The sequence below is a fragment of the Stegostoma tigrinum genome, chromosome 5, assembly GCF_030684315.1.
Source record: "Stegostoma tigrinum isolate sSteTig4 chromosome 5, sSteTig4.hap1, whole genome shotgun sequence".
NCBI lineage: Eukaryota > Metazoa > Chordata > Chondrichthyes > Orectolobiformes > Stegostomatidae > Stegostoma > Stegostoma tigrinum.
In genome coordinates, this window is record NC_081358.1 from 46,277,303 (window position 1) to 46,301,276 (window position 23,974).

Here is a 23,974-nt window from a genome sequence, read left to right on the forward strand (position 1 = left end):
GGCTCCGAAACTTAATCCCTCTTCCAATAAAACCTAACACACCATACGCCTTCTTAACAACCCTATCAACCTGGGTGGCAACTTTCAGGGGTCTATGCATATGGACACCGAGATCGCTCTGCTCATCCACACTCCAAAGAATCTTACCATTAGCCCAGTACTCTGTGAGGTGATTCACTTTGGAAGGAATAACAGGAATACACTTTTCTGCATTAAATTCCATTTGCCATCTCTCAGCCCAGCTCTGCAGCTTATCTATATCCCTCTGTAACCTGCAACCTCCTTCGCTCACTACCCACAACTCAGCCTACTCTAGTGTCATCCACAAATTTACTAACCCATCCTTCTACGCCATCATCTGGGTCATTTATAAAAATGACAAACAGAGGCCCCAAACCAGGTCCTTGTGGTACACCACTAGTAACTGAACTCCAGGGTGAACATTTCCCATCAACCACCGGCCTCTGTCTTCTTACACTAGTCAATTTCTGATCCAAACTCTAAATCACCCTCAATCCCATGACTGCGTATTTTCTACAATAGGCTACTGTGGGGAACATTATCAAACGCTTTACCGAAATCCACATACACATCAACCGCTTTACCCTCATTGTTTTTGGTAGACATGAATGTCTTCCAACCAGTGAGAATTATAGAAAGTCTTGGATTTAATTAGACATTTTCATATTCCGCAGATAGCGCAAAGCAGTTCACAGCCATCGATATTCTTTTGAAGCAAAAATACGCCGAAAATTCAAAAGAAAACAGAAAACGCTAGAAATATCATCAATTTGTGAGGAAGTATGTGTGGAAAGACAAAGAAAATTAATGCTTCTGATGGGTCATCTAACTGAATCCTGGACATTAGACCTCAGGGGTCACTGATCTGAAGTGTTTATCTCCACAGGTTCTGCTTGATCAGCTGAACATTGAGCATTTCCAGCATTTGTTTCTATTTTGTATACTTCTGAAATGCAATCACTGTTGTAATGTAGGAAATTCAGTACCTAACTTCAGTACCTAACAGCCAACTTCCACAAACAGCAAAGTGATAACAGGGCTTTTTGTGCATTAACCCACACACCCCTGAACACTACGGGCAATTTAGCATGGCCGATCCACCTAGCCTGCACATCTTTGGACTGTGGGAGGAAACTGGAGCACCCGGAGGAAACCCATGCAGACACGGGGAGAATGTGCAAACTCCACACAGACAGTCGCCCAAGGTTGGAATCGAACCTGGGTCCCTGGCGCTGTGAGGCTGCAGTGTTAACCACTGAGCCACCGTGCCGCAACAAACAATAAATGTTCTGTTCTACTTTTCAATCGTGCCATGGCATCTTTTGTATTGGGCCAAGTAGGCCTTAGATTCACATCTGATCTGAAAGACTATCTTCATTACCATAGTGCTCCCTCAGCACTACACTGAGGTGTCAGCCTTGATTTTTCTGCTCAAATCAGAGAGTAGGACTCAAACACAATCTTCTGACTCAGGTTGCATTGTTACCACAGCTGCCTGCAATAACCCTAAATAGTCAGAACTGCATATTGATAATTGTTTTTCCATCAACAGATCTTTTTAATCAGTATTTCTTAATGAAAAGCAAAACCAATTTATCTGATTGCAACTACCATTTTGTGCCCACCCGTGCCATTTTGCAATGGTTTAAGTAGCTGTAGTGATTATGCACGACTTTAACATGGCCAACCCATTATTCCTGAGGGAGCAATACGTTGATTATTATTTGTGCAAAGCGTTGACAAGTGTCTTTGTTATGCAGCAGGAAAGTCCCATCAAATTATATACACGATGGTGTAAGTTACACACCTCATAATTTCCTGGGGTTTGTGCACCTTACTTACAGGTGTAGGCTGAGAACATGAAAAGTTGCAACACACAAGAAATTCTTACACCTCTTTCCACAGATGGGCGATGTTAGACTTTTAGATACATCTTAAACCACAGAAATCAGAAAAATCCAGTTCTTCCCAACTTGGCAAGAAGAGAGCCCTGATTTCAGATAGATTCGCACTTCATTCCAATTTTGTCCGGGGTAGTGAACAATTGGGAGGGGCTTAAATTTTTATTGCCCATCTCTGGTTCAGTTCACAAATACTCATGTTTGAAGTAGTTTGATGGTTGGCTTTTATCCTGGGTAAGTGTCAGTCAGGCAAGTTGGGTTTTTGGTAGGTTCACTGGGACTATTATACATTTGGTAATGGTTTGTAGAACAGTGAGGCAAGATTATTGGCACGCTGTTCCTAATTACACCCTTACAACATTTACATCCACACGATCAGTTTAATGTTTCACCTCCAACTCTGCACTTTCCTTTAGCCGTGCAGTGGATATGCCAGTCGGGACTTCTGTGCTCAAAGCTCGAAGTCAGACTTAAACCTGGAACTTTGAGACTCGGGGAAGTCACAACTGAACCTTCAAAAAAGCAGAACAAAGAAAAAGAAATTGCTGGAGAAAAACAGGACATTGTAAAGAGAGAACAGTTAACATTTTGAGTCCAATGACCCTTCAAAAAGGTTCTGTTTGTGGAACCTTGCAGTGCTCAAGGTGGTTGTCACATTGGCCATACTTTTGAAAAGTGACTCATGGTGTGTAAAGAGTCTGAAACATCCTGTTGTTATGAAACATGCAAGTATTTCTTTCCAAAACAATTGGAGTTGGAGTGACTAAAAATGGTTTTATATATATATATATATATATATATATATATATTCAATAGCTTGACGCTTCGTTTCCCAGCCAGCTGCCTTGAACAACAGGATCTGTGGTTAGGAAGGAAACACTTGCAGCAAGTACTCACATCTGGGCACAACCCCAGCAGTCCACAAAGGGTGTTGAGTAAAGGCCTGGTGAACACTGGCCTCACTGAATGGCAGTGCAAATTCAATGGGTTGAATGGATTACTTCTGCTCCGATGTCTTTTCGCCTTTATGCTAAAGAGAATATCAATGGAGACAAAGGGGCACGATCAGTGTTGAGCCCCTTAGCTCCTGTGCCCCGCAAGGCATGTCACAATAGTCGTGAACCTTCGGGAAACCTGCAGCTCCTGTCTGCTTCACAGAGGATTTCTGATTCCCAAACAGTGACATTTAGTGTTACAAATCAGTCACCCATTTGAACCGAAGCTCAATTCAAATACATCAATTAGCATCTCTCAACCCAGCAAGAGACTCCGAGGAAGCTGGAAATAGATAAAACCAGGCCAATTTTGATCCCTTCCACTGCTGCCGCTACTCAACCACATTACACCTGGCAGGAACAAAACACCAGTTCGTCGCCTCCAACTATTGCCCCCAACATAACCTTTTTTGGCAGTTTGGGTTGTGATCATGAACATCTACATGCCCGTCTAGACCTCCTTAAGAACAACTGTTTTGGTTTATCCTTCCACTGAAGGAGCTTGGAAGATCAAAAAACAGACCTCTAGGCACTCATTCCTGTTCACTGGGTCAATGAGAATTATTACCGCAAAAGGATCATTGGGACCATTGCATCTAAACTAGCTCTCCAAGTGACCAATGCATTTGAGGTCATCCCCTCTATAGTCCCACATATTCTTCCTTTCCAGATAATAATCCAAATCCCTTGAGTCCCTTGACTGAGCCTGTCCCTATCCGTACTGTCAGCAATGGAATTCAGACCTTCATCACTCAGTGAATAAACTTCATGTCTCTTGTCCCTTTTGCCAATTACCATAATTTGGTGTCTTCTTGTCCTTGATCTTTCCACAATTGGGAGCATTTTCTCCCCTATCTAGTCTGCCCAGATGCCTCAATTACAAGTTTAACTGTCTATTCAAACACATCCAGGTCAGAGTGGCATCGCACCACAAACAGTTTCACTCTGTCCATTGCTGAGGCCTCCATGTTCTCTTTCAAACCTATTCCCAAAATAACAGTTCATCAACTACTCCCATATCTCCTTCAATAGCTCAATATCAAATTTTCTTCAGTAATTATTAGCATGCAGCACTTTTAACTTTTTTTTAAAAGAAGAACACCTTTAGAGACATTATGCAAGTTGCCGCTGATTATGCCTCCAGTGATAAAAAGCACAGATTTATCAGAGGGTCAGGAAGTAAACATGACTAATGGTCCGAAGGACAGTATTCGTTGGTAAAATGATTACTGCTGCAATTTTCTGACCACAGTTACTGTTCCACCTTGTAATTTTAAGAATTAATCCTTAATATTTGTGTTCTTTATCTATTGGACATTGAGATAAACAAATATAATGGACTCAAAAACCATGCTTGCTCAGCCATTCAGGCAACTAATTACAAGTTAACTATTACAAAGAAACCAAGCAATACTCTAAAAATAAATACACACTTTTTAATTAAAAAGTCATCTGTTAGGGTCAAACTAACTTATTTTAGTTACCACACTCAAAGAATCATCATCTAACAAAAACTTTCAGTGAAAGGCTTGCCGGACAATGTCAAGAGTTGCATGTATAGAGTCAGAGTTATACTGCATGGAAACAGACCCTTCAGTCTAACTTGTCCACACTGATGATAGATTCTAAACTGATCTAGTCCCATCTTCCAGCACTTGGCTCATATCCCTCTACATCCTTCCTATTCATATACCCATCCAGATGCCTTTTAAATGTTGAAATTGTAGCCATCTTCGTCACCACCTCTGGCAGCTTGTTCCATTCAAGCATCACCCTTTGTGTGAAAAAGTTGCCCCTCAGATCTTTTTTTTAAATCTTTTCCCTCTGACCTTAAACCTTTGTCCTTTAAGCTTGGGCTCTCCTACCTTGGGAAAAAGACCAAAGCCATTCACCCTCATGATTTTAGATGCCTCAATAAGGTCACACCACAGCCTCCAATAAAAAGCATCATGTGATTTTAGAGATTAAAGAATTATTAAATTGATCATACGAGTGGAAAATGAACCAAATCATCCAGAGCAAGCTGGCAAAGGGCAGGCAAGCCAATTTCTCCTGATACAAGCATCACTTGAATAATGACTGGCCTACACTTCAGCAAGCATTGGTCACATAACTCTGGGTCATTCATGTTCAACACACACCTGGAAAGTAACGTAGCCTGCTATCATTCTTATTTTTCTCCCACCATTGACAAAACAGATCACCTGTATAATGCAAACCGAATCAGTTGTTTGTTGTAAAATAAATCTGGGGTCTACAATGCGGCATTCACATCATGCCAGCTGCTGCCACTTCTCAGACCATACAAAGGAAACTCTATACCAAAGAATACATGCAATTCACAATGCAATTGGACTTCATAACTGAAATGAGAACTACATGTGCTCAGAGAGATAAAAAGAAACTGAATACACTAGCTTGCCAGCAGCTGCAAGTATTTAGAAGATACAGGAAAATATGTTGTATAGGGGCCGTTACTGAGGATTTTGAAATTTTATTTTGTCTACATTGCTCATAACCAAACAGAACATACTGTGCATAAGACAAAAGGTGATTAAAAAGGTGTTGGAAATGGACTAATTTTCCCTGGTTACAAAGTTAGAATAATGGGAGCATTTCTTTAAAAATAGGAATAAGCTAGTAAAGAGCAAACCTAGGTTAGTACGGTCTGGTATTGGTAGGAGCTTGGAATTCTTGTATTCCAAAAAGGATCCAGGATACTTCAGAATTGGATGAAGGGTTAAATAAGGGAGTACAGAACAAGATGCTGTATTCTTGCAGTGTTGCAATAAGCCAATCGTTAAATGGCAGCAATACTTCAACGAAACTAATACCAAAAAAGAAGCAGCTTAACTAATAATTCTTGATGTGTCTAATCGTCAGTATGCCTTTAACGAGCAGGTTGATATTATCACTAACATAGCAAGTGACCTCAGGTATGCTAATACCTGAGATGGGTGGGTTGTCATATAAGGAAAGTTTGGACAGGTTAGGCTTATTTTCACTGGAGTTTAGAAGATTAAGAGGTGAATTGATTGAGACAGAAGATCCTGAGGGGTCTTGACAGGGCAGAATGGAAAAGATGTTGTCTCTTACCATGCTGTTGGTGTCACATGGCAGTCCAAACCAGCTGTCCAGCCAATGGAACTACCTGCTTCCATCCCAAAATCCACTGTATGCCACCAAGGGACTTGAGAGATTTCCTGGATATGCATACCCAAAGGCCAAGCCAGACCCAACCCCAGATTGTAACAAAGGTTACCAACAAAACAGTGCAATTCCACAACATTGGCAGAGATGATGTTAACAAGGTGCACAAGCACAAATGAAGTTCAGCGTTACCAAGCAAAAGGCAAATTTCAGAAGAGGACCAAGCTTTCCATATTGTTTTCCGTATGGAAAGTTTCATGCACCATGTTAACGATATAAAGTGACCAAGAGCTTTAATAAGGTTGACATTTCATGTCTTGAAAATGCAGGAAAGCAAATAACGAAGCTAACACCAACATGTCACACATCTTAAAGACATGTACCTCAGGTACTTGTGCTCCATGGTCTAGCCTGCAATTGTCTAATGATTACCAATTCTCTGCATTGGCAATAACTGCAGTGCCAAGAAGAAAGATCATTTTGGTGTCCCAAAATCTGCTCCCTGGTAGGTACAAAAGTTCCAACAGTGACAGAAATAATTGTATGCACAGATCATGGTAAGGTCACAGTTCATGAGATTCAAACCACACCCATGTGGCAGCATAGACCCACGCATGACAATTAAAATCAACACTAAAGTCTGCACCCAGATGGATTTGGCATGATTTGTAATTTTAAGGGTGGTGCAGTATTGCATCTTAAGAACAGTTCAATATTCATTCCTTTATTGATCACCCTAGGAAGTGCCATATGCACATTCCTACTCAGCTTCTCCTGAATGGGAGAGAGGGAACTGAGCTGTATAATTTGTGGATTTGACCAGCGCACCAGCCAATTTAGCTCCACCATCTGCATTTTAGATGAAGACAGTACCATAGTGTATTAGTTGATCAAAAAAGTATACTATAAAAGGGTCCAGCACATCAATGTGAGCAACATTCAGTTTTAGCTTAATAAGTAATAAATAACATTCACACTGTAGGCGCCAAGCACCTACAGATAGCTGAAGCAAGAGAATATCAATCAACAATCAGCCTGATGCAGTTAAGCAGCGAGTTATATTCCATAGCATTACCAGCACTGATGCTTCCAGTATTAACATCCTGGTGGCTACCACTGACCAGAAACTGAAACAGACTAATTACATAAATACTTGGTGGCTACAAGAGTCCAAGGATAGGAATCCTGCATCAAACAACTCATGCCCTAACTTCCCAAAACCACCATCTACAAGGTACAAGTCAGGAATGCTCTCCGCTTGCCTGGATAAGTGGGCTCCAACAACACAAGAAGTTTGACACCATCCAGGATGGGGGCAGCTTGACTGATCAACACCCCAAGCATCACCTTAAATATGGACAGCAGCAGTTCAAGAAGATGGCCCTTCTTCTCAAGAGCAAATGGGGGATAGACAATAAATACTGGACTTCTCAGTGATGCCTTGCACAAATCAAGGCCCTCAGCTGTCACTTTTCCAGAGATTGCTTTAATCCATTGTTTAAATAAAAGCACTGACCAACTTACGGAGCTGCAGTTTATTTGCGACAAAATTCCAATATTTGATTGTCTGGGTCAGACAGTTAAGATTTCCTCTTTCAGGCCTTTGATTGTTCTTGTGTACGTATGGCTGCAAACAAGTGTCAGGACCTAATCCAAACTAAACAAGACGCACTTATTTACCAGACACACAGTTCAAAGAATGGGTTCCTTTTATTTGAAAAAAAAGGTCAAATTATTTATTCAACTTTTCCTGTTGGAAATGAAACTGTTTTAGATTGCAAAGATGCAGCCGAGATTTGCTAGCACAGTTTATATAAAAGTGAGGTACTAATGGGGAAGATTCCAATGTTATCCCCTCAAAATTTTCATCCCTCTTTCCTGAAGGTATTGACTCATACTGGGGTTGCATTTTATACATTCCATGCCCAAATGAGAACCCAGATAGTAAGTGACAGCAGACGACCGGGACTAGAAAAGCCTGATCACTTACCAATCGCGCTCTAGCTAAAGGCTAAATTCTTATGGAACAAACAGGAGTAAAATCTGGGACAATAAAAGGTTCTTTTCACATGCTGGGTATTTTCCACAAGGCTATTTAAAAAAATGGTTCTGGGATCTCTCATTGAATTTAGCTTGTTTTTTTAAAAAGCAAAGTAGGCAGTTGGAACAGAAAGAATTTGCAACATGTCCACATTTGTATGAAGAATTATTCACAGATGAAAAAGGTTGCATTACTGTACCCCATTCGTGACTCCAGTCATATGTCAAAGCACAGAATATTTACAGCCTCAAAGAACTATATTTTACAATATTTCACCAACACCCACGCAAAGTAATACCAATCATTTTAGTTTCTCATAATAACCTAACTGAAATATCATATGCTTATTTAAAAGCCCTCTAGGGCAAAAGTGGAATTATTTAACTAAATGTTCTAGCCTTTTTGTCTACTGCAAACATGCTTACCCTGTAGATAAAAACATTATTAATTTGCAATATTAGGCCACATGGTTAGCAAAGTCTCCTTACTACAGAAACCAGTTAGGCAGCCAATAGAAAGCAGTTAAATTATGTGTCTTAAGGAAATACGATACTAGTTACACAATGGGAAGCATGAAAAGCAACACAAAATGACATGAGAGATAACGGCTAAACACCACAATCACTTGTGGATGGGTAAGATAAGGCCCAGGGGCAAGAATAATACAATATATAAAACACACATAATAGAGTGAAGTTGTGCAATGCTTGTAGAAACAAAATATTTAACACAACCCAATGACTCCAACCATTCAATGCAGCAAGTTTTCAAAGCTTGTCTAAGGGCTACTTATTGGCAGCACAAAAAGCGCACGCACACTCCTAACACACTCGCTTCCGATTGTCACCACAAAGAGGAGCTCATCTGAATTAATGGGAATTATCTGAGCTAATGGAAACTAAAAATACTGATGTTTTTCCAATTCTAAACATGATACGCTTAATAAAACAAAAGCAGGTAAACTTCCTGCATTGAAGTCATGGGAACAAAATGTAGCCATTCATGTTATAGAAGCATACCTTGCATTTTAACTTTTATTTGAAGTAACCTAATTTATAACATCACAACCTTCTGGTAAACTAATACATACTTTGCATCTGCATCATTCAAACAAAAAACAAACACAGTAGTAACATAAATAAATTCTTTGACTTTAAAATTACATCGTTTGAGCTCATCCTTCTAACTGACTTGGTCCACGCATTTGCAAGCCAGTACGGTTGCGTTGGCACCCTGTATAGAGTAAGGATGATGGTTTGGATCTGTTCTCTTGCATGACCTTGACTGTGTGTCACTGACTTGCATTTTGGTCCAACTCAATGTGGACTACATTTTGAGAACCACTGTATTAGAGAGTGTGGAACAAAGGTCAGAACTGGTCATGCACGACAATTGCGAAGCAAATTAACAATGTATCTAATTCCTCACCATTCTTCTCACTAAGATTTGGTCTGTTGACAGAATCTAAATGTCATTGTTTGCCTGCAGACTGGCCAAAGATGATACAATTTTCCTAACGTTTACTGGTGCATGGATTTTCCATAAGCAGGTCCACATCTCACGAAACAATAAATTAATTATATTAAATGGGAAGGGATGTTAAATTCTAGGAGAACCAATAGGCAATTTTTTTCCACTGGGTTACACATTAGTTTTATGGCTGCTCAACATTTGTTAGCTTCTCCAAAAGGGCACAAAAAGATTTGGCTAACATGATCATCTTTTATTGTCTTCACAACAGCATTACGGGGCCACTGGCATCAGCCTGCTTCTTCTTTACATTCCTTCGCGCTTCCATCAGTCCATTTGCGTATCGTCAACAAAAAATAATTTTTCTTCTGCCTCTTGTTTTTAACCATTACTTGTCTTTCATTTGTTGCCAAAGGGCTGCCTGGTTTTCAATTCCAACATATGTATTTGACTATCTATCCCTTTATAACATATAATTAAATTACTATATTTTTAATGCAGAGAAAGAAATGGTTACATTGCACGTAAATAATGATGCTAGCACACAGATGCACAAATTAATTCCGCAACAACTTTTGGTCAGGGGTGTGGGACAGTAGGATATTATTGAGGTAAAGTTACATCATGCCTTCAATTCCAGATTTGATTAATTGAATTTAAATGCCACTTACCGTCGTAGCTTAAGCAAAAAGTTTCATTCACTGATAGTAATGCTGGTTCCTGTTGGGATGAGATCTACCCCAATTTCTATGCACCAAACAACGAGTAAAACAAGTGACAGTGCTTGTGCACAACTCATATTGGTGCATTAATTCCATAGTTGTAACGACAACAATAATCCTACTATTCATGCAAGTACAGGCCAGCAATATGAATTGCTGACCCAGGAGTGCAGACCACCCACAGTCAGACCAGCGTTATTGATATACATGCTGGTTGTACCTGCAGTTTAGCTGTACTTTTTTGAGGAAATTTCACACTGCGCAATATCAAGAGTATCAAGTCACTTAGTATACGTGGCTAATCTGATAGAGCTCGTGCCTTTACAGCGTATTCAATAGGATAAAGGGAGTCAATCTTAAAAAGCACCATCCCAAATTCAAAAACAACTTTGATTTCTCACATCAACTATGATGAAACGATTACTTGAAGAGCCAATTCAGTAGTGTGCAGTATACTGCATCAAGGGAAGGGTGTTGGACCACACCACGCCACGTTGTGAGTTGCCCCAGGGTGAAAAACATATTTGAACCTAAAATACCTCAGTCTCCCGGAGTCTTTGAAAATTTAAAAAAAAAAGTGTTGTAATTGTAGCCCAGATTTCCATAATTCTTATTTAAAGAACAAGGGGTTCTTTCTTTGGTTTATTCCCTTCATATAATCCTCCTCTTTCTTTGGAGCTGTATCCTTGTTTTCAGTTATAGAATCCCAATGGTGTGGAAAGAGGCCATTTGGTGCATCGAGTTTTCACTGACCCTCTGAACAACCATTCCACCTAGCTCCCATCCTATCTCCTGATAAAATTCAATGTTCTGACGTGTTTCCGTTGTTCTCCTGAAGGGTAACAATTGTTTGAAGGGTTTTATGAAGCATCAATGGCAAACTGCAACAATAGTCTATGAAACTGCCAACCTGTGGCTCTTTCGAACCTGGAACCTTGGGGCACAGATACAAATCCCACTCAAGTGCTTGGATACTCTCCACTGTACAATACTGAGGGAGAGCAGCATTGTCGCTTTGGGTGAAATGTTAAACTATGCGGATAGATGTGAAAAATCCCAAATCATTGTTTCAAAGGAAGACAGGGTCATTAGCCTCAGTGTCCTAATCAATACATTGCCCTCAATCAACACTGCAAGTGGTGGCTACCTGGTCATCGTCAATGTTTCAGTTTTTTGGGACCTTGCTGTACACAACTTGACTGCCATATTTCCTAAAGGTGATTACAAATATTGAAATATCTTTCAGTACAAAGTGCTCAGAGACATCCAGCTGTCACAAAAAATGCTGCATGAACGATTCTCTCTTTTAAAGTGAGCAAAGCTGTGATGCATTCCAGCCCATCAGTTTTCCAGTAAATGGCTGCTTCCTATCACACTTGATGGAAGTTGACAGTCAAGGCTGTACTCCGTAGAGATCAAACCCTTTTGGGCAAACATGCTACAAAAAAAAAGGCCAGTGCTTTTCAAAGCACTCTACCGCAGCTTTTATTTTAAATTGCTTCCTCCTCTTCCTCTCCCTTTTACACCGACCCTCCCATTCTCCAAATCAACCCCCTCCTTACACACAATGCACCAACCAAGCATTTCTGCCACACAGATGGAATTCCAAAGGAACAAAACAAAACCCTACAGCAAAAGCAGTGATCAAGTGTTTAGTGCTGATAAACTCAATAGAAATTGCCTCTGGGGAGAAAAAGTCAACCAGTATTTCTCAAACTCAGGAATGTCCTGCAAAGCTAGGTTCAGTGCCACATTTATGAGAAACTGCTCAAAGACACTAAACACAAAACACACAACTCTACTTCTCAGCAAGTCCAAATTCTACCTTCATTTCTTCAGTCAAGTTGGTCACTTATATGTTTATCTGGGCTGTTTCAACGGCAGAAAGAGACATAGGATATTGCTCATTTGTTAAGCAGGGGCCAAAATGATCCTGGCAGGGTGTTGTGCTCTCGTGCTTCAAGGGGGTCAGGGATAAGGCTGCAAAACCTGAATTTCTGACCAATATTGACCTTTAATGCAGACTGAATCCCATTAGAAAAATGGACTTGTCGAAGCATTCCACAGTAGTCAACACTGAGTAAATTTAGCTGTACTAAAAGATCATCAACCTGAAACAGCAACAATGCTTACCCCCCACCACAGATACTGCCAGACATGCTGAGCATTTACAGCATTTGTTTTCGTTCTAGTCATCTGGAATATTTTGCTTTTTGTTTCAAAATACTAACTGCATGAATTTCTTCACTGTTTTGAGGACTCGAAAAACACTAAGTGCACTTTTGTTTTTAAATTTCCAACTTCAACACCCTTTTAAAACCTTCCCTTGAAAGTAGGTCGTGAATTTCACAAAAATAGTGATAATTGTTGGGCACCCTACAAACACTTTATAACTACAATCCTGTACATGAATGTTAAATTCAGATTCAATGTAAAATAGCCATGTTGCATAGCAACCAAGGCTGATTGGAGGTCACCGGTGCAACTTGCATCAGAGATTGGCATCTCTAAGGCTTAACCAGGCAACACCTACTTTTAAATGTACATAACTGGACTCCACATTTCTCAATTTCAAATACATTTAAAACTTAAAGCAGTAATCAATTGTAATCAGTTTATAATCGACCCTTCCTGTATCTCATCAGCCTTAAAACAGTGTTCCATTTCAGTGCATTGAAACACCTTGCCTTCCGTCACTCCAAAACTAAGTTTTCAAAATTTGCCAACTAACATTTTAGGGATAAGCGAAATAAACCAGTTAAACTTAAAACTAACTTCACTGTCATGTCAACTCCTGATAAGGCAGGTACTATTTTTAGGTAACACAAAGTAACTCAATAGCCATCTCTCTCGCTTATCTACTTTATTAAATACAATTCAAAATGCGTTAGGTTTTAAAGAAGATCTGAAGGGGGAGTACGGGGGTGGTGAGAGGGGGGCAAGTGGGGGTGCGGGGGGGCAACAGCGGAGGGGGGTGCAAGGGAGAGGGAAGGGGGCAGAGGGGAGGGGAAGGGGGGGAGAGAGATGGGAAATGGGATGTAGCTTAAATTCAACTACTAATGGCAAAGAGTGGACATAATAGACTAGATGATATTTAAAGATGGCGCTGCGTTCAGCGTAGGATCGAGAGATTGATATGTGTTACAAAGATAGGGAAGGCCAATGCCATAATAAAACTTAAAGTTTACATTTAAATGGTTGCGCCACTGGAAGGCAAATGTGAATCAACAGGGGTGGGGTGGATTAGCAAGAGGGAGTATTGCAGAGTTTTGGACAAGTTGAAGTTTACAAAGTGTAGAAGCCAACAGAGAAGGCAATGGATGAAATTAGGCAGGAGATGACAAAGGTATGCTTTATGGGCTGAAGATGGGGTAGAGCTACTTTAACAATGGAGGTGCAAATAGAAGTGTCTTTGGGCTGAATGATATGGAATCAAATGCTCAGTTTGTGCAGTTGAACCTTCATCTACCATCTAAACAGTACTGATGAGTGGGATTCAGATGACTGCAGCGAGCTTGTGGTAGGAACCACAGATGATGGTTTTTGTCCTTCCGATCTTTAAGTGAATGACATTATTGTTCACTCAAGACTGGACATCAGATAGATGGTCCAACATATACCAAGTCCCTCCCCCAGTTCTAAATTCTTCATTCTGATCATTCACCCAGAAAGCACTGGGAAGATCAATCATACAAACTCCATGGTTCATTTCAACAGTTTCGCTTCGTAGATTGGGGCCAGGTCCACAGGAAAGGTCAACAACCACAACTTCTACCTCACCAATGCTTTCTTAGATAATCTCAATGTTAATATTGGATGATATTAAATCACTTAAGATTTTACAACTGTAATTCAGTTCAGTGCTGTTTTCAAATCTCATTAAAAACTCTTAATGCTTTCTATGCCTCCCTTATTTACCCAAGTCACTTTTACAGGTTGAATACAGGATATGCAAACATTCTGTTCCAGTTAGGAGAGTGCTTGAAATGTCACATTTCATCCACTAAAACTGTTTAACCTCAGCTGCATCCAACCACAGCCCCAAAAGCCTGCTGCTAGATCATATGTTACATTCTCCCACTGCTGAAACCCTAACTAATGTGTACAACTGGTATTTCCTACACTGTTCTAGTTAGCTCTGCCAGCACTGTTCCTTCATGAAAATTCAAATCACTTAATTTTACCCTCCATGTCCGGTACTCAAACCCACTACTTGATAATCCCCTTTACCTCTATGATCTATACTGCCCTCCAGTGAAGGATCCTTTACAACCTCATTACACCTTACATGTGCAACCTTTCAACATTACAACAGGGATTGTACTGATTCTAAAGCACATTGGGACATGAAAAGTGTTCGTAAATGAAAGTCCTCTTTCTCTTCAAACCTTTCTTTCTGACACACTCTGAACCTCCTCCGAATCTCCCTCCCCAACTTGATTGCATTTCTGATAACTAGGCACTCTTATGATTTTCTGCATTAGCGTTACCTTAGTCACAATTTTACCCAGAGCTTGAGTAAAAAAGTCTCAGCTGGGGGTCCTCTTGTGGCACAGTGGTCATGTCTCTACCACGGGACCGCGAGTCCTGGGTTCAAATCCTACCTGCTCCAGTGGTGTGTTCCAACATCTCTGAACAATCCCTGATTAAAAAAAAGTGCGACTAAAAAAAACTCAGATGATATTTCTGTCAGATACTGAGGCAGTGCTGCCCCATGGATGAGATGTTAAATGAAGTTCCCATCTGCCTGCTCAAATACATGTGGAAGATTCCCGTGACATTGTTTTGGAAAACAGCAGACGGGTTATCTGGCCAAGATGTATCCCTTAAACTGTGGCACTAAAAGACAGAACATCCAATCATTATCGCTTTGCTGTTTGTGGGAACTTGCAGTGTGCAGATCCTTCACCACATCACTTCCATTACAACAACTAGCTAAATTTCAAAAGTACTTCTTTGGCTGTAAATCACTTTAAGACATCTGAGATGGCTGCGAGAAGTACAGCAAAATTGAAAATAATTTTTCTTCCTAACCCACAGACACACACACCCCTGACCATTATGGATACTGTACTCATCCAGGGAATATTTGTGGCGAACAAACTTCATTGGCACTCTTTACAAATAGTAGTAAAATTAGATTTCCCTTCAACAGCTAAATATAAAATACTAAATAATACGTTGTCAAGTTTTACTTAGTGTTCCCAGTCATTCATTAAATTGATTGCTAAAAACTGACAGTGCAAGATATTAACTTCGTTGCTTAAAATAATAAATTGCCTATTCTCTGAAATGCCAGAATTATACATAAGAAAATAATGAACACTAAAAATATAACGCTACCTGCTCCAACATAAACTGCTTGGTCATGCTTCTCACCCTTAATTTAGGAGCCCTGAAGTGTAATAATACTTTGTGACTGCCCCCAACATCTTATTCACTATATTTATTCTCCCAGGTGTTAATGTTTATTGTTGATTTATTGAAATAAAAAAAGGCACAATGAAGATGCCATTTGTACAACACATGGACCAAACTCAACAACCTAATTCCAACCAGCTGGAACAAAAAGCAAGGAGGATCTCTCTCTGCACAAGCAAGATAGATTAACACCCCTAGTCCACTGTTAATCTTACAGGATACTCCAACACTAGGCAAAGTCCATTATTTAGTGCTGGACTGAATGGAAAAATTATTTTGTACAATTCCTAGCTGTAACTTTTGATCTGTCTCCTTCAGGGATGGAGCATAGGCACACAATTTAAAAAAAACCCTGATATCTTTGAAATGAACAATTTGATACTGGTTTCTGCAGTCTTGCATCATACATCAGTTTCAGGGTAATTAAAGGCAGCAAGTACGAGTTATTAAATGTTGCACCATAACAGATGGGAGAACCACGAAATTCAGTGGCATCTATTAGGCATCCATCTATCGAACAAGACTTTAAAACTGACTTCCCATCCACTCTCTCAGGTATGTGAAAAGATCCCATATTTCAAGAGTCAGGGAATTCTCCCAAAAGACCTAGCTACCACTTATTCCACAATATAAGTTACCACGGTCATCACCAACCTGACTGCTACCTACAGTGAACAGTGATTACAGCTCCAAAATGGATTTAATTGACCGGTGGGTGCTTCAAAATGCAAAGATGATAAAAGGCTCTACGAAAATGCAAGACATTTTCTTAACGACGATGATGGGCAAACCCGATATTCTTCACAACTGGAAAACACAAAGCTTTTGAGATGCAAAGCTGTGAAAAAAATCAGTTACATATATGTATTCAAAGCATCTATTTGACTCAAGTTTCAGACTCTTGGGGGTCTGAGTGGGGTTAAAGGTCGAACAGAATAGTGTCCTTAACAATTAGCAACCAACCTTCCCTGTCCATTCAAATCAGGTTACTGGTATTCACTTCCAGTAGCTAAATATAAGGCTATTATTTTGGCTTCTGCAATTGATATGGCTTCTACCTTTTTTTAAAACCGCAAATACTTTAACTTTCTTGAGCAAGGGATGTTCTGACCGCAGATAAATACTACCAACCCCACAGGAACCTGTTTAAACACGCAGATTTCCAGCCACCATCATGAACAAGGCTCTTATGAAAAAAAGTTCCTTCCCTGCTCGGACTGGCTCGACTGCGGACTTACTTGTTAGCCAGAAATGTATGGCAAATCAAAATAGCCTGCTGTCAATATTTGGTCTCAAAAATCCTGACTAAATCACTTCCAGTCATGTGTGTTAAAAGAAAAGTATAAGTCAGAGGAAGTCTCATTTTAGAAAAGAAGGAAAAATGGACGGGGAATTAAAATATCCCTGGGCCGGACACTGAGTTTGCATGCTTATGGGTAATTACACAGTATCTTCAAAGACACGCACCAGCCCTTAAAATATCGCAGGTGCAGGTCTGCAACACCTTGGGGATTTAATGTTGTTCCATTTTGTGCCATGGGTTTACTTAAATCTAGTTTAAGAACGAAGTTCAACTCTCAGTTTAAAAAAGAGAGAATCGCACTTTTTTTGCCTGAAATCGACACAGGCGGCAGGTGCATAGCCAGTCATGCAAAGGGTAACAATGTTCTGAACTCCAAAAATTGGGTTAAGATTTTAATAGCTCCACCCGCCCACACTTTCAGCGTAACGCTTCTGATACTGAATAGGCACTTTTCCTGGCCACTAGTACAAGCTTAAACATTTTTTTAAAAAATCAACAAAATGGTACGCTTATATTGTATGTATACATATATAAACAAACAAAAATCACTTGATAATTTGTTGAATTAGGATTTAAAATTGCATTCACTTCATTCCCAAGACCGTTTAACAGGACGAGTGACTAAACTCCAAGACTGAACTAACTCTTGGAAACACCTCTGACTGTTGGACGCCGACGTTCGCGTATAATACAAATGCTGAATATTGAGTGTATTCATGGGGCACGTTTACTATATTGCTTCGGGTACATACACTCCCATCCAGAGGTTTAAGTGCCTGGCACTGGGACGCTCTTAGATGCTGGTGGGGGATGGGGAAGAAAAGAAGGGGAAATAAATCAATCTTGCTCCTGCACCCAGATCCATTGTGGGGGGGGGGGGGGGGAGGCAGAGAGAGAGAAAGAATACAGCCCTACACCCTTATCATCGTATTTACCACAAAAAAGGGCGATAAGGGAGGAAGGCAACTGCAAAATGACTTTTGATGCGAGTATGCAGGAACAGCGGAAGTTTCGCCTTACCCAAGTTCACAAAGCTCATGACCATGTCGGCCTGGTTGAGGAAGGTGCTGTCCTGCAAGCTGGCCAACGGCGGGCTCTGCGTGGTGAACACGGCTCTGTAGCGGTGCGAGAACCCCTCGCCATCCTCTTCCTCCTCTTCGCCGCCTCCGCCGCTGGACATGGCGTTGTACAGGTCAAGCATGAAGAGCGGCGCCGAGTCCTGTTTTCCGTGCGAGTGTGGCCGTGGTCGGTGGGGAAGCCCCAGGATGGAGAGGATCTCCCGCTGCATGTCTCTCTTCTCGTGCTGCTTGAGGCGCCGGTGCACGAAGCTCGAGTGCATATCGCCAGTGTCCAGCAGTAGGCTGCCCGCCGCTCCCGCCACCGCCAGCCACTCTAGCAGCAAGCAGCCACTCCACAGCAACCCGACTCCCTGCTCCATTGAAAGTGCTCCCATTGTCCAGCGCATTGTGAACCGACAGAATGCAAAACTTTGAGACGGAGACAGAAACAAACACAAAGCTTTTCTACTGAATATAAATATGATTTATGTGTGTGTGTATATATATATATATATATAATATCTATATAAATAAATAGACACGAGCCCTAAGGTTGTAGCTCTCTCCTGTGTATGGCGCGCTCTCTCACACAGCCCCTACTCCTCAAATCTTGTGAATGAACGATTGGAACCTCGCAGCAGGTAACACTCCAAAACCCTTTGTTACATCACCTGATTGACAACCCAGACGGCCGACACAACTTTCCATTTGCGCAAGCGGAGGCGGGGATTGTTTGCTGAGCTCTCCACTGGTCCCCATTCATTAGTCTGGCTGCTCTGTGTATTTGTGTGGGGGTGGGACATTTCCAAGGGAAAATAAATGCTTCGATTCGTTGTTTGTATCTTGCCTCCGCTTACCATTTGTGAAGGAGCTAAAAGAACTCTGCTGCAGCGCTGAAGTTTGTTTTCTCCCTTGAAGTTCATGAACCTATTTAAATTCTAAAACTTCGGATGCATGCGTTTCAGAAGCTATAGATCCGAAGTTATATTGTCTTTGGGAGTCACTACATCCGTTTCAAATCAAACATTCTAACCAGGGAGCAGCTTTCCGAGTTGGCCATTAACTCAGTGTTATTTTAGCGGTTATCTGCTGCATTCCTTGCTCCTTGATAATGGGACAGTGTTTAACCGGAAATGTTCAGTCTAGCAGTGTTTATTTCTGCAGGGGGCGGGGGTGAAATCTTGGGTTTCTCCCCCTCTCTCGAATACACTGGCCAGTGAATCGACTTTTGCAGAACAGGTAATAAGGGTATTTTTCCTGTCATCGTTCAGCTCTGACGTTGTTCGATGCTCTTGGATTTGCCACAAGGATACTAGAGATGTCCTATCAATTTACTCCACATCGAAAGACACATTACCAGCGTTTCACAGATTCAGTTTATTAAACGATTGAGTGCCTCTGCATATGTCGTCATATACTTCTGGATTAAACCAGCTTTGGTTAAATTAATACATATAACTGCTTATACTATATATTACAAAAATAGAAAGTGCTGGAAAACTCAGCAGATCTGTCTCTTTTCACAGATGCTGCCAGACCTGCCGAGTTTCTCCAGCATTTTCTGCTTCCAATTCATGGTCCAGCCACAGAAATTATTTGACTAAATCAAAAATCTGAAACAGAAATTGAACCGGCTACAGACTGAATTTAATATAACTCACTTTCAACAAACCGTTGTGCAAACTCAAAATGAAAACAGAAAATATGTGAAGAAAACTTTAGTTCAGTTTAATTCCAGAATTTCTGGAGAAGGGTCTTGACCCGAAACGCCAATTTTCGGTTCCTCTGATGCTGCTTGGCCTGTTGTGTTCATCCAGCTTCACATCGTGTTATCTCAAGATTCTCCAGCATCGGCAGTTCCTACTATCTTAGTTTAATTCTCTGTTTGCAGACTCCAAACACTTGCTGTTTTACTATGTAACTTGAGCTTTCCAGCACCGGCAGTATTTTTGTTTTCATGCTGGTGTTTTCCATTGACATGGCTGGAGCGTGTTATCAAAAGCTGCAAATACCATTTCTAAAATAGAAAACTGCATTTTCCTTTCAGTAAACTGGTCAAACAGCAGTAAATCCTGCGGATGCTGGCAATTTGAAATAAAAACAGAAAGTGCCGAGGAAACTCGACAGGTCTGGCAGCATCTATGGAAAGAAAAGCTGTTAACATTTCAAGTCCGAAATGTCTCTTCACTTTCTGTTTTATTAAATAAAGTCGATCGGTCACTCATTTCACACTTCTATTTTGTTCGGGCCGTGGTTTCGGATGGACATTCTCCCTCTGTGCATGCCACCTAGTGATTCAATCCGGAAAAGCAGAGTTTAGTGCCACTGAAACCAGTCAGATATAGCAAGGCAACGCAACGGTTTTATTTGTCACAGCCAAATTATCGCCTATTGTCACATTATCACTTGTGTCCTGTTTTAGCGTATTAAAAAAGTTTTAAAAATGCACCACCTTAGACTAAACTCATCAAGTTTGTCAGTTCTTTGGAAGGGTCACTCGACCCGAAAAGTTAACTGATTCATTTGCACAGGCGCTGAAATCTTCGAGCAATTTCTGTTTTTGTATCAAGTTTGTCATCTGCACAAAAGAAAAATCCGGTTCAATTAGCAGCCATCTAGCCTCTGAGTCTAAAAATCTAAGTTCAAAACTCACTGCATGACCTGGGCACAAAATATAGCAGGCTTGACCAAGAGCTGACGATAATAAGATGTAGAGGTGGATGAACACAGCAGGCCAGGCAGCATCAGAGGAGCAGAAAAGCTGACGTTTCGGGTCTTCAGAAATGGCCTACTATCTTTGACCAAGAGCTGAATGTCTGAGATTCCTTCTTTCAGTTGAGACATTGTGAATGGATCCTGCCATCTGTCCTCTCAGCCCGTTCAGTAAAAATTTATTTGAACATTTTATAATTTGAAAATATATTAATCTCGCTGTTAGCCCACATAGTCTAAAATTTACCAGACTATGCCTGGAATACACTACTGTTTTACAAGTGAAGTTTGGACAGAGTAAGCTTATATTCACTCCGGTTTGTGAGAGGCAATTTGATTGAAACATGTAGGACAATAAGATGGTAGAGCAGATAACAGCCATTCAGCAATCACGGCTGGTAATCCTCACATTATCTCAGATCCTCAGATAATCCTCAATTCTGTAGAAGGGTCACTGAACCAGAAATGTTAACTCCACTTGCTCTCCAAAGATAGTGCCAGACTTTCAGAGTTTTTCTGATGCTTTCTGCTTCTGTTTCCTCTTTCCTCCTTTTCCCCATGATACTTGGGGATTTTATTGATTAAAAATCTGTCCATCCCAGCCTTGGACAAACTGAGTGAGCCTTGATGGAATTCCACAATTCAGTACCTTCTGAGAGGTGAAATTCTGTCTTATCTCTGCCGTAAACGGGCTGCGGCCCCTTACTTTAAGATTATGGCCTCCGGTCCTAGACTATCTCATTTGGGGAAACAACCTTTCTCCATCAACTCATTCGAGTCCCATAAGAATCTTGTATGTTCCAATAAAGTTGCCTGTCATTCTTCAAAATTCCAATGAATCAAAATTCCAAACTACCCAACCTCATCTCATAAGACAACTCCTCCATTTCTAGTATCAGCCTACTGAACCTTATCTGGACTGCCTCCTATGCCACTATACCTCTCATTAGGTAAGTGGCCCAACACTGTTCACAGTATTCCAGCTATGGACAAACTAATGACTTCCCTGGGTGTCTTGAGAAGGTAGATGTGGAGGGGATGTTTCTTATTATAAGAGAGTATAGAACTAGGAGGTCTTATTTATAAATTGGAAGACGTCTTTTTAAAACAGAGATGAAACAACACTTTTCCTGAAAAGGTGATGAAAGCAGAGTCCTTGAATATTTTTAAGGCAGAAGTGGATAGATTCTTAGTAAACAAGGTGTAAAAGCTTAACGGGGTAGATACAAATGTAAATATGAGGTATGTGTCAATATTATTGCATTGAATGGTATAGCAAGTTCAAATCTTCTTTAGCCATGCCTCAAAATTGAAATCCTTTGAAAGCCACAGCCAAGAGGAATCGACATTAGGATCCACCATGCCACAGCCACTGCAACAGGCCCTCACAACCGCCTTCCTCCATCACAGCCGCAGAAAAGGTGAACTTTGATACAAAAGAGAAATGAAGAAAGAGATGGCTTGAACACAAGGAGCGAAGCATTATAGTGATTGATATTTTTCAGACTACCAAAGTGGTTCATGGCTGACCCAGCTATGTTGATGAGACTACTTTTGTTCCAATATCTGGAGTTAGATGGTATGGAGTAGATGGCAATGAGTACCTTCTGACTGACTACAGCATATGAACAAAGCATGATGACAGTGTTAGTTAACATTGGTATTTCCAAACCCCAAATTTATTTTCCCAGAGATAATGGGAACTGCAGATGCTGGAGATTCCAAGATAATAAAATGTGAGGCTGGATGAACACAGCAGGCCAAGCAGCATCTCAGGAGCACAAAAGCTGACGTTTCAGGCCTAGACCCTTCTTCAGAGAGGGGGATGGGGTGAGGGTTCTGGAATAAATGGGGAGAGAGCCTTGCCTTCATGCTCAGTCCTTTCAGCATAGGAGTTGGGAAGTCATGTTGAGGTTGTATAGGACTCTGACTCCGAAATAACTGCACAAAGGACGTTATCCCATTACTAAGTCCCCCTTTATTCCCATGTGCACTGTACATGGGCTCTGACCGGCCAGTTCCTAGAATGAGGAGACTCTCTTGACATGGCTTCCTGATTGGCCCAGGTTAACAACTCCAATCAAAGATCTCACAGTCCATGTAATCCACTTGACCCTCATTTTAATCACTTTAATCTCCTATCCCTAGACTGTCCAACTGACATTAATAATTTCCATAGATTTACATTGCCTGTTTCCGGCATTCACTGTTTTAAGTTCTTAAATTATATGTTTGTTCCACCCACATTCCATCAACAAGCTATATTTTGATATGTTTTCTTTCCCTATTTTGTAAAAGTAATGAAATTCAACATTTATTTCACTGAAAATAATAAAAACAATTACCAAAATAATTTGAAAAGATTTTCATCTAATTTCATCCTCTTTCGTCTTCAGACAACCTTTCACCTGCTGTGGTTTAGGATTTACCATCCTCAGTACAAATTACTATTTTTTTAAAACAAAATGCAGCATTTTTTTGCTGTTATTGTTAGTTGCTACCAGGATCTGGACCTGCATCAACTGCCAGGAGAAGGGTATATCTTAAGTGAGGAAGTTAGATCAAGAACTGAATCAGTAAAGGTAAAGTTGTCATAGTTTTAAAGCACCATAGAGCTGGTCTCTCATTGCAGAGAGAGAGAGATGATAGACGACTCGTAACTTGACAGTCATCACCCGTCAGGTCAGGGGCAAGGCAGAGAAGGTAAGACCTTCACTGTAACTGAAATAATTCCACAGAGGTCCATATCCCATCCCAAATGAACCTTTATTTGCACGTGGAGAATCCTTGACACTGATCCAGCTTCCTCAGAGCCAGCTTTCACAGTGAACAGAACCTTGAGCACTCCAATTTATATATGTCATCCAGGATTCCCTGATTGGGCCAGATTGTCCCAATCAGGAACTCATATTCAATGAGGTCAACCTGGCTGACCTCGTTACAAATACTGCAGTGAGCTTAGGTCATGTTGGAATTCAACCTGTACTTTTGGCATCTCTCTGTATTTCATACCCTTCATCCAGCCAACAACTGACCAGGACTCTAATCAACACTGAGTCCCCCTACCAACTCTCCCCCAATAAAACAGGATACTCACAGCAATTTGGATATCTTCATATCTTTCAGAAACTGTGAGAATTTTCCTGGTCATCCATTTCCTAAGACAAACTTGTTTGCACT

General features: G+C 40.8%; 1 protein-coding gene across 1 annotated transcript in view; it reads right to left on the reverse strand.

Moving 5' to 3' along the window:
• bmp6 (bone morphogenetic protein 6) overlaps window positions 1-18,750 on the reverse strand; it is a 122,781-nt gene extending 104,031 nt beyond the window's left edge. Inside the window, exon 1 of the mRNA XM_048528780.2 lies at window positions 18,045-18,750. Within this exon, the coding sequence (XP_048384737.1) occupies window positions 18,045-18,489 (445 nt within the window). The 5' untranslated portion in view covers window positions 18,490-18,750. The remainder of the gene's footprint in view (window positions 1-18,044) is intronic.
• Window positions 18,751-23,974: the final 5,224 nt, after the last annotated feature.